We start from the raw sequence: 12,464 nt of genomic DNA, 5'->3' as shown, positions 1-12,464 counted from the left end.
AATGGCGACACTGTCAGAGGTCTATATGATAGAAGTCTATCAAATTATGAGAGGCATAGATAGGGTTGACAGCCAGAGTCTTTATCCCAGAGTTGAAATGTCTAATACAAGGGGGCATGCACTCCAGATGAGAAGGGGATGAGAGGGGAAGTTTTTTTACACAGAGTGGTAGGTGTCTGGAACACGCTCTCAAGGGTGCTGGTGGAGGCAGGTATGATGGGGGCATTTAAGGGGCTTTTAGATAAGCACATGAATATGCAAGGAAGAGAAGGATGTAGACCAAGGACAGGCAGAAGGAATTTGTTTAATTTGGTGTCATGTTCGGCACAACATCGTGGGCTGAAAGGCCTGTTCCTGTGCTTACTGTTCTATGTTCTACGGTCCACAGTCGACATGACGTGCATGACTTGGAAAGGAAGGTGGAGGTGGTGCTGTTTCCACGTGCTTCTTTCTGGGATGGCAGTGGCAATCAAACATACTGCAGGGTGCATTCAAGAATGAGTGTAACTGTCTAATTAGCTAGGAACGTCCCATACCTCTGGTGTTGCACTGCGTGAGTCCTCATTGCACTCACTATCACTGGAGCTGCTCTCGCTATCTGAGTCAGATTCCGAGCTGCTCCCGGACTCGCTGGAACTGCTGCATCCACCACTGGAATGGCCGGAGCCTGCGCCATGGGAATTCTGCAATGTGATGTTGCTGAAAGAAAGAGGAGGAGAGTTAACCCAGTCATTTCCAAAAAATAGCGAAGCGGGGGGAGGGGGGAGGGTTGCCAATTCTGTCGATGTTCTGCCGCAGTCTCAGCCCGATCTCCTGCAAAGAAACTGGGCAATAATATTCCCGGGTTTAAAATCTTAGCAAGGCTTTGCACCCCACAAGCTCATGCTAACTCTGCAAATTCTTCAAGAACGTATGCTGCTGAACAGAATCCAAGAAATGCAACTGAACTCCTGGCTACAGCTTAAAATATTTTGACAATAACCACAAACAGAATGAAATACTGTCTGATTGTTTTGATTCGGCTTTTGATTGGCTTTTATTGCACTGATTTTAAGAGTTTTAGGTAACGCGAGCAAAGAAATGTGAAGCACAACTGGGCTGGTGCTCAAATTTCATTAGGGCTTTAGTCACTGTCTAGAAATTCAATACTTCGCCTCTAAGTATCATCGGAGTTCTCCTCAGATCAAATCATTTGAGTACTCTATTGATACTGCTTCTTAAGCGAGAGGGACTATTCATTCTTCACTTCAATCACTGACACTTCTTCAGCCGAGCTGCTGCAAAAAGCAAAGACTGGAGTTGCCTTTCCATTTATTATCAACAGTTATATCAATACGTCGAGATGGAGCACCGGGGGTGGGGGCTGGGTGGGGGTGGGGAATTTTAAACACAACTGTCTTCTTTTTATTATCCATTCCTCAGATCTGGGTATCACTGATAAGGCCAGCATTTAACTGTCCACCCCTAATTGTCCTTGAGAAGGTAAAGGTGAGCACCTTCATGGATACAACTGAATGGTTTGCCAGGCCATTTCAGAGGCAAGTTAAGGATCAACCAGTTTGTTATGGGTCTGGAGTTACGCGTTGGCCAGATTGGGCGTGGATGGCAGATTTCCTTCCCTAAAGAACATTAAGGAACCAAATGGGTGATTATAACAACCTTGTTGTTTCTCTATTACTGATACCAGTTTTTTAACTGTCAATTTCATTGAGTTAATTCAGGGACGCTTTCTCGTCATCAGCCCAGGTTGCTGGATTACTAAGATAAAGGCAAATAATGTGAATGCTGGAATGTGAAAAGAACAGAAAATGATGGGAAAGCTCAGCAGGTCTGACAGCATCTGTGGAGAGAGATTAGAGCCAATGTTTCCAGTGAGGGTGATTCTTCCTCAGATCTCCTGCTCCCACGCTCTGACAAAGTGTCATCCAGACTTGAAATGTCTGCTACAGTTTTACCGTCCCACCTGCCACAGGAATCGGAGCAGGCGAGGGGCGGACAGTTTAAAGGTCTGTTGACCTCAGGTGGGATTTTATGATTTCAGGACAAGTGAGGCCCTAAAATCCCGCCCATTGGCTCTATGTGAGATGGCACAGTAGCACAATGGTTAGCACCACTGCTTCATAGCGCCAGGGACCTGGGTTCGATTTCCAGCTCAAGTCACTGCCCCTGTGCAGTTTGCACATTCTCCCCATGTCTGCTCTGGTTTCCTCCCGCTGCTCCGGTTTCCTCCCACATTCTGAAAGATGTACTGATTAGGTGCATTGATCCGGACAAGTGCCGGACTGTGGCAACTAATGGAATTTCAGAGTAACTTCATTGCAGTGTTAATGTAAGCCTTACTTGTGACCAATAAATAAACTTTACTCTCTTTTCCACAGATGCTGTCAGACTCGTTCAGATTTCCCAGCATTTTCTGCTTTCGCTGGTGGATTACAAGTTCATTAACATTGCCTATTCCTCTAACAGTGCTGCATCTAAACCCGCTCGGGCTCATGTTCACAATTAGCCTCCACACTGAATAAAGGGTCAATTCATTCAGAAAAGGCTCTGCCTGCTCCCAAGCATTGAAATTGTGACATTTCATCAAATTGTGTTCATCCTGAAGTCTCTTCAAATTGCTTTAATTTCATTGAGAATGCATGTAGTAATTGGCATTTTTAAAAGGTGCCAAGTTTAAGTTGATTTATCAGTCAGCTTACATTAACATGGCAATGAAGTTTCTGTGAAAATCCCCTGGTCGCCACACTCCGGCGCCTGTTTGGGTACACTGAGAGAGAATTTAGCATGGCCAATGCATCTAATCAGCACATCTTTCGGACAGTGGGGGGAAACATGGGCACCTGACGGAAACCCATGCAGACAGGGGGAGAACGTGCAGAATCCACACAGACAGTGACCCAAGTCAGGAATCAACCCGGGTCTCTGGCGCTGAAAGACAGCAGTGCTAACCACTGTGCCACCATGTCAACAAAAATTTAATTTAATTTAATTTAAAAATGCTGACTGATTAGTGTACACCAATGAAATAGTCATTTTTTTAAAAAAAATGTGTTTCTACTGACTGAAAATTATGTTATTCATTGATGAGAAGTGGACACTTTTATTAAAACTGTTTATTTCATTGATAAATCCATTCTCAGTTGCATTAATAAAACTGCACTGGGTTAGCACAATGAAATACATTGAAGATCACTACTAAATGGAAAGGGGGGAAGAAAGAAATGATTGTTTTCTAACACACTGTGCTACTGTGCTAACTTGTGGAAAATTTTATGTTTGTGATTATGCAAACAAATTTCAGCAGGAACATGAAGCCTAATTTCAAGCATAATTTCACGCACATTTTGGGTAAATGAACACAGAAAATAGGAGCAGGGAGAGACCGTTCGGCCCTTCAAGCCTGCTCCACCATTCATTGTGATCATGGCCGATCATCCAACTCAATAGCCTGATTCTGCCTTCCCCCATATAAACAAAGGACAAAGAGGTACAGGAACAGGCCCTTCGGCCCTCCAAGCCTGACTGGCCATGTTGCCTGACTGAACTAAAACCTCCTACCCTCCCGGGGACCATATCCCTCTATTCCCATCCTAATCATGTATTTGTAAAGATGCCCCTTAAAAGTCACTTTTGTATCCGCTTCCACTACCTCCCCCAGCAACGAGTTCCAGGAACCCACCACCCTCTGTGTAAAAAACTTGCCCTGTACATCTCTTTTAAACCTTGCCCCTCGCATCTTAAAATTATGCCCCCTAGTAACTGACTCTTCAACGTAGGAAAAAGCTTCTGATTGTCTAATCTGTCCATGCCCCTCATAATCTTGTAAACTTCGATCAGGACTTCTATCAGATCCTTTCTATCTGTTGATCCCTTTCACTCCAAGAACTACATCTAACTCCTTCTTAAAAACATACACGTTTTGGCCTCAACTGCTTTCTTGGTAGAGAATTCCACAGGCTTACCACTCTCTGGGTGAAGAAATTTCTCCTTATCTCACTCCCTGTTTCCTCAGAACACCTGGTTCTGGGCATCCCTACCACCGGGAACACCCTTCCTGCATCTACCCTGTCAAGTCCTGATAGAATGTTATATGTTTCTATGAGAACCCCCTCATTCTTCTGAACCCCAGTGATTACAATCCCAATCTCTCCTCATATGTCATCCCAGGAATCAGTCTGGTAAACGTTCGTACACTCCCTCCACCCTTCCTCAAAAGTTTTCCAATAGTACCTGAAATGTAAACTCTACCCCCCTCACCTCCTGCTAGCGCTGTGAAGATCTCTGAGATTGATAGTCTCATGTTTCATGAGCTGGAAAGACCACAGGTATTCGTTCTGCCTGCTTTGTGTTTTGGGAACAGCAATGTGCAATAGGAGGAAACAGTGCAACTGGGCTTCAGTCTGTTAGGATTACTGATTAGACCTGATCTTGTTAGATTCTCTCCCTGAACTATTTTTTTCAGGATTTTATTCCGTATGACCTCAGTTCCCAGCCAGATGTGTATCGAGCACTACCGATTACTCCCCCCAGTCAAAGGACAAAGAACAAAGAAAATTACAGCACAGCAACAGGTGCTTTGGCCCTCCAAGCCTGCACTGACCATGCTGCCCATGTGAATTAAAACTCCCTACCCTTCCGGGGGACCATATCCCTCTATTTCCATCCTATTCATGTATTTGTCAAGATGCCCCTTAAAAGTCACGATCGTATCTGCTTCCACTACCTCCCCCAGCAGCAAGTTCCACACACCCACTATGCTCTGTGTAAAGAACTTGCCACGTACATCTCCTTTAAACCTTACCCCTCGCACCTTAAATGTATGCCCCCGAGCAATTGACTGTTCCATCCTGGGAAAAAAAACCTCTGACTATCCACTCTGGACATGCCCCTCACAATCTTGTAGACATTTCTTCATGAATGATTCTTCCAAACAGTTCCAATCACAGGTTGCTTTTCCCCAGAACCCAAAACGAGGGATCCGTAATGTCCATGTTTTCTGTGCAACCACTCCAGCACAACCATGCTGTTATTAAATGATCTTCAACACATCATTTACTATAATCTCATGATAAATTACCTTGAAGAATAATTTCAGCACTTTCAGAGATCATAATGTGCAATGACTTGCCTTAAAAATCATTAAAGTTCTTAATATATTAAATTATTGCTTTCACACACTGTAATTGTGTAAAATCAACTGTTATGGCTATGCTATAATGTCATGAGATTCCTCAGAGGGGCAGAATCGTCAGCTAAATCAAACGTATCGTCATGAAATTACGACCAATTAAATTTAGTGAAACCAATTAAAGTGGTCAGAATTTATTTGATCGATCGCTCTGGTTTAAAACCGTTCTAATTCACTTAAAGACCTTTCTCCTTTCTGGGAGCTGCTGCTAGGAAAGATCACATTCTGCAGAAACGAAGCCTTGTGACAGAATGCGGAAACTAAACATTTGTCAAGATGATCGCCTGGGGGGCCTGGAGGAAATCACTGACAGTCGAGTTTCTGAGGATCGCTGGGATTAACAATCGTGTGTTTTGTTACTAGGCCCTGTCAATGAACTAACTTTCAAGCAAATTATCCTGGCTCCATATCAAACTAAAAACACCAGGGACCCAGGTTTGATTCCCGGCTTGGGTCACTATCTGATTTGACTTGATTTGATTCATTGTTGTCACATATATTGGTATGCAATGAAATGTATGGTTTATTGCATGCTATACAGACGACGCATACTGTTCATAGAGAAGGAAAGGAGAGAATGCAGAATGTAGTGTTGCAGTCATCGCTCGGGTGCAGAGAAAGATCAACATAGTGAGAGATGGGTCCATCCAAAGGTCTGATGGCACAGGGCAGAAACTGTTCTTGAGTCTGTATGGAGGTTCCATATTCTCCCCGCATCTTCCTGAGAGAATGGCATATGTTGTGCCTTTGTTTAAAAAGAGCTGCAGGGAAAAGCTTGGGAACTACAAGCCAGTGAGCCTCACATCTGTGGTGGGTAAATTGTTGGAAGGTATTTTGAGAGACAGGATCTAAAGGCATTTAGAGACGCAAGTATTGATTAGGGACAGTCAGTGTGGCTTTGTGAGTGGAAAATCATGTCTCACAAATTTGATTGAGTTTTTTTCCGTAACTTTTCCCAAAAGTTTTTGGGAAAAGTTACAAAACAAAGAGATCTAGGGGTACATGTTCATAGCTCCTTGAAGGTGGAGTCACAGGTGGACAGAGTGGTGAAGAAGGCATTCGGCATGCTTGGTTTCATTGGTCAGAATATTGAATACAGGAGCTGGAGCGTCTTGTTGAAGTTGTACAAGACATTGGTAAGGCCACATTTGGAATACTGTGTTCAATTCTCGTCACCCTATTATAGAAAGGATATTACTAAACTAGAAAGGGTGCAGAAAAGATTTACTAGGACTTGATGGATTGAATTATAAGGAGAGGCTGGATAGACTGGGACTTTTTTCTCTGGAGCTAGGAGGCTGAGGGGTGATCTTACAGCAGTCTATAAAATAATGTGGGGCACAGATCAACTAGATAGTCAATATCTGTTTGCAAAGGTAGGGGAGTCTAAAACTAGAAGGCATAGGTTTAAGGTGAGAGAGGAGAGATACAGAAGTGTGCAGAGGGGCAATTTTTTCACACAGAAGGTGGTGAGTGCCTGGAACAAGCTGCCAGAGGTAGTAGTAGAGGCAGGTACAATTTTGTCTTTTAAGAAGCATTTAGATCGTTACATGAGTACGATGGATATAGGGGGATATGAGCCAAATGCGGGCAATTGGGATTCGCTTAGGGGTTTTTAAAAAAAAGGGTGGCATGGAAAGTTGGGCCGAAGGGCCTGTTTCCATGCTGTAAACCTCTATGACTCTATCTGTGTGGGTTTCCTCCGGGTGCTCCGGTTCCCTCCCACAGTCGGAAAGAGATGCAGGTTAGGTGTATTGACCATGCTAAGTTCTCTCTCAGTGTAACCGAACAGGCACCGGAGTGTGGTGACTAGGGTATTTTCACAGTAACTTCATTGCAGTGTTGTGACACTAATGAATAAACTTAAACTTAGAACTTTAAAAAAGAAAGATCTTGAAATTTTTTTTTAATCAATCATGGGACACAGGTATCGTTGGCTGGCCAGCATTTATTACCCATCCCTAGCTCCCCTTGTTCAGAGGGCAGTTGAGAGTCAACCACATTGCTGTGGTTCTGGAGTCGCATGTAGGCCAGAGCAGGTAAGGACAGCAGGTTTCTAAGGACAGCAGTGAATCAGATGGGTTTCTTCTGACAATCGAGAATGGTTTCATGGTCATCAGGTGGTTGTTGCTGGCTGGGCCAGCATTTATTGTCCGTCCCTAATGGTCCTTGAGAAGGTGGTAGTGAACTGCCTTCTTGAGCTGCTGCAGTCCAAATGGTGTAGGTGCACCCACAATGCTGTGAGGGAGGGAATTCCAGGATGTTGACTCAGTGGCAGTGAAGAGATGACAATATATTTCAAAGTCAGGATGGTGGATGGCTTGGAGGGGATCTTGGTGGTGGTTTTCCCATGTATTTGCTGCCCTTGTCCATCTGGATGGTAGCAATCGTGAGTTTGGAAGGTGCAGTCACTGTTGTGATGCAGGAAATGCGGCAGCCAATTTGTGCACAGCAAGATCCCACGGATGCATTTTTTTTTTTGTAATGGTGGTTGAGTGTTGGGAGAACTCGCATGCATCTTCTCTACAGCAGCATGTAACTTCTACTTACATTTGAGAGGGCAGAATGACCCTTGATTGCAAAAGGACTGGATTTTAAAATAAAGAACTGTTGTTACAATTGTATAAGGCCTTGGTGAGAACACACTGGAGTATTGTGTCCAGTTTTGGCTTCCTTACTTGAAAAAGGATGTGGTGGCACTGGAAACAGCTCAAAGGAGGTCCACCAGACTGATTCCGGGGATGAAGGGGCTGTTGTACGAGGAGCGTTCGGTATAGGTTAATTGGATTAGCCGCTGTAAATGAATGGAATTTTGGGGATAGGGAAAGGGGATAGGCCTGGGTAAGATGCTCTTTTGAAGAGTCAATGCAGACTCAATGGACCAAATGGTCTCGTTCTGCACTGTGGGGATTCTGTGATTGTATACACCTAGAAGCATTCATACAATCTCTTTTTATATTACTGGCTAGCTTACTTTAATACTCTATTTTTTCCCATCTCAACTGCGCTGGTTTATAAAACAGTCACTATCCTCAGACCTATTACTATTCTTTGCAACATTATATGCCTCTTCTTTTCATCTAATACTTGAGTTAACTTCCTTGGTATTGCACAGAAGGATCTTTCTCTCTCTAAGTTTTGGTTTGTCAATATAATGTATTTTTGTTGAACATTTTGAACTGTTTATTTAAACGTTTCAAGCTGTTTATTTACTGCCATACTTGTTTGTCTATTTACCCAATCAGCATTTGCCAGCTTTTTATTCATACCTTTGTAATTGGCTCAGTTTAAGTTTAAGATTCTTGTTTGTGTTGTTTTCAAACTTAATGAGGAATTTCATTATATTGTGATCACTTCTCCCCAGTGGATCTTTTACAATGACATTACCAATTAACCCTGTCTCATTGCATAGTATTAGATCTAAAATAGCTTTATCCCTAGTCAGCTCCATGACATATTGTTTGACGAAACTGTCATGAAAACATTCTACACAATTCATCTTCCAGAATATCTATGCAAATTTGATTGGTCCAGTCTATATGAAGATTGAAGTCCCCACAATAATGTTACAAGTTCCATGATTGTATTGTTTAATGTCCTGTCTAATCGTATAACTATTGTTAGGATGTCTATAAATTATCCCCACCACTGTTTTCCAACCATTTCCATTCCTAATCCTCACACATATTAATTTTACTTCCTAATTTTCTGAGCCAAGATCCTTTCTCACTCATGTCCTTATATCAGGGCTACCTTTTCTACTTCATTCTGCATGTCTATTTAAAATGTTGCAATATTTATAGCCCTCCCTTGGTCATCTTGTAACCATGTCACTGTAATGGTGATTAGAGCAAAATCATTTATCCATATTTGAGACGCAAATTCATTGATCTTATTACGAGTGCTCTGTGCATTCAGATAAAATGACCTTAATTTTTCTTTTACGATTACTTCCTACATGGACCCCATTCTATCATCTATGATTACTATTAAACTTTCTGTCTCATCCTGCCCCACCCAGTTTGTCTTTAGCTATATACTCATTGTCTCAACTTCTTTCTTTGAATTACTAGACTTCCTTTCATTTGAATCCTCCTCCCCTCTGTTACATAATGGATATTTTCCCTATTCTGATCCTATTTGCTGATGTATCTTTTGCTTGTATGCTTTGTCGATTGCTGTTACATGCTGGTCATCATTATCCAGGTACTGCCCTAGACTCGCCTTATCCTTTTACTTTAACTTTCCAAATCTCCCTTCACATGAATCCTGCCCTTCCCAGTATTTAATGTAAAGCCCTCTCTATAGCCCTGGATATACAACTGACTGGGACACTGGTCCCAACATGGTTCAGATCAAGGCCACCTCACCAATGCAGTACCCGCTTTCCCCAGTATTGGTGTCAGTGACCAGTGTATCAAAACCCATTTCTCCCACACCAATCTTTGAGCCATGTTGACAACTCTCTGATCTTACTTATTCTATATCCATTTGCTTGTGTTCAGGCAGTAATCCAGAGGTTATTATCTTTAATTTAACCCTCAGCTGCTCATACTCTTATCCTCAGATCCTCGTTTAAGTCCTCCCATTGTTGGGCTAAAGTTAAAGTTTATTTATTAGTCATATGTAGGCTTACATTCACACTAAAATGAAGTTACTGTGAAAATCCCCTAGTTGCCGCACTCCGGCGTCTGCTGAGGTACACTGAGAGACAATTTAGCATGGCTAAGTCACAAGTAGGCTTACATTAACACTGCAATGAAGTTACTGTGAAAATCCCCTTGCCAATTCACCTAACCTGCACATCTTTGGACTGTGGGAGGAAACTGGAGCACCCCAAGGAAACCCACGCAGACAGAGGGAGGATGTGCGAACTCCACACTGACAGTGACCCAAGCCGGGAATCGAACCCAGATCCCTGGTGCTGTGAGGTAGCAGTGCTAACAACTGTGCCATTGTGCCACCCCGGTTACAGCAGTTTGATCCTTGCCACTCAAAGTCCCTCTCCAGCCCTGAAAAGATCTCCTTAATGCTGGCACTGGGCAGGCAACATAGTCTTCAGGGCTCAAGCTCTCAGCTGGAGACAGCAGCATCTATTCTCCGAACTACTCTGTCCCCAGCTGCAACTACATTCCTTTTTAATTCTGTCCACATGAATGGCTTGCTGCACTGGGGTGCTGTCAGTTTGCTCATCCTCCCTGCAGTCCCTGCTGTCATCCACTCAAGCAGCCAGAGCCTCCAGCCTGTTAGACAATTGCAGGGGACAAGGCTCCACTATCGCTACCTTCTCAATCCCCATTGCTGCCTCACTCATTGGGGTGAGTGCCCAATTTTTAACAGTTTAGTTAGCTTATTTATTATTTATTAGTGTCACAAGTAAGCTTACATTAACACTGCAATGCAGTTACTGTGAAAATCCCCTAATTGCTACACTCCGGTGCCTGTTCGGGTATATTGAGGGAGAATTTAACATGGCTAATGCACCTAACCTGCATGTCTTTCAGACTGTGGGAGGAAACAGGAGCACCTGGAGGAAACCCACGCAGACATGGGGAGAACATGCAGACTCCGCATAGTCACCTGAACTGGGAATCAAACTCGGGTCCCTGGTACTGAGGCAGCAGTACTATCCACTGTGCCACAGTGCCACCCATTTGGGTATGGGCTGATTACAAGGTCGCTCAGGTTTCAAGTTTAGAAATACCATAAATTTAATGCATCATTTATACATCCCCCATCCTGGGGACTGGTGTCAATCCCTGCTCCTGTTTAGAAGGGCAAAATCTTAAAAAAACTCACCAACCTGCACAACTAATTCATTTGTGGGACATGGGTGTCGCAGAGCTGGCCAGCATTTATTGCCCATCCCAATTGCCTTTGAACTGAATGGTTTGCTAGGCTAGTTAAGAGCCACATTGCTGTGGATCTGGAGTCACAAGTCAGCCAGACTGGATAAGGACGGCAGATTTCCTTCCCTAAAGGACGTTAGTGATTCAGATAGGTTTTTCCAACAATGGTTTCATGATCATCAGTAGATTCTTATTTCATATTTTTTAAGTTTACTTTTTAGCGTCACAAGTAGGCTTACATAAACACTGCAATGAAGTTACTGTGAAAATCGTCTATCCCCTGAAAATTCCATGATCTACAATGGTGGGATTTGAACCCAGGTCCCCAGAGGATTCACTGAGTTTCTGGATTAAGAGTCCAGCATTAATACCACAAGGCCATCACTTCTCACATTTGAGCACTCAGCTATTGGGAGCTGTAAAGCATCACCTCTTTTCTTCTATTCATCGAATTCCCACCTGCACTAAATTCCACTTGTTGCTTATCCTCACCACTTTCTCAAAGAATCTCTACAGTGCAGATGGAGGCCCTTCAGTCCATCGAGTCTACACCAACCATAATCCCACCCAGACCCTATTCCCACAACTCCACACACTTACCCTACTAATCCCGCCGACACTAGGGTTAATTTAGCATGGCCAATCAACCTAACCAGCACATCTTTGGAGTATGGGAGGAAACCGGGGCATCCAGAGAAAACCCATGCAGGCACAGGAAGAATGTGCAAACTCCACACAGACAGTGACCCAAGGCCGGAATTGAACCCGGGTCCCTGGCACTGTGAGGCAGCAGTGCTAAGCACTGTGTCACCATTATGCCCTTTCTGCTCCTTGACGAGCTGAAACATCCTAACCCAGGCAGCATGACTGTCAGTACAGCAGCGGGCTCCAACAAACGTGAATGTCCGGAATGTGACCCCTAACTGAACCATTACACACAACAGGTATAGGGATAGCTTTCACTGTCATGCTACTGGAATGTCGACACAGGACATACGCATTCAGTCAACGGACAGCTGCTTCTTAATTCTACCCTCGAATGGGCGCGTGTAACCGCATTAGCTTCTAATCCTTGTGGAAACAGTGTGAAAAGAAGATAATCGCAATGGGAAGGATAAGCAAACTTTCCGCGCAACATTAAAGATCTATTAGGACCTGATCAGAAAGGAGGGCAGCGGGAGAAACCGGGAGTGGGGTGAGAGTGGAGAGAGCTGGTCTTACTGAGCTGTGTGGCTTGAAACAAAATTAAACATTGCCTTTGACTAATTCTGTCTGCACAAAGGAAAGAAAGGCCCTGTGAGCCCAGCAAACAGAATCAGAAAGTGAGCTAGGTTGATTGACGAGTGCGAGGTGGTAATGAGCAGGACTGGGAATTGAATTCAGAAGTGAAGGGCAGAGTTGGAAGCTAACACTAAAGACTGTTTCAC

The 12,464-nt window shown here is 43.7% G+C and overlaps 1 protein-coding gene across 2 annotated transcripts in view; it reads right to left on the bottom strand.

Moving 5' to 3' along the window:
- Positions 1 to 12,464, bottom strand: part of aff2 (AF4/FMR2 family, member 2) — a 473,840-nt gene that overhangs the window by 45,732 nt on the left and 415,644 nt on the right. For both annotated transcript variants that reach the window (XM_080187812.1, XM_080187813.1), the window contains exon 10: positions 537 to 699. In XM_080187812.1, the coding sequence (XP_080043938.1) occupies positions 537 to 699 (163 nt within the window). The remainder of the gene's footprint in view (positions 1 to 536; positions 700 to 12,464) is intronic.

Source organism: Carcharhinus amblyrhynchos, chromosome 4, assembly GCF_965287045.1.
Source record: "Carcharhinus amblyrhynchos chromosome 4, sCarAmb.v2.hapA, whole genome shotgun sequence".
Lineage (NCBI taxonomy): Eukaryota > Metazoa > Chordata > Chondrichthyes > Carcharhiniformes > Carcharhinidae > Carcharhinus > Carcharhinus amblyrhynchos.
Note: the sequence above shows the minus strand (reverse complement) of the source record. Positions and strands in the feature narration are given on the sequence as shown.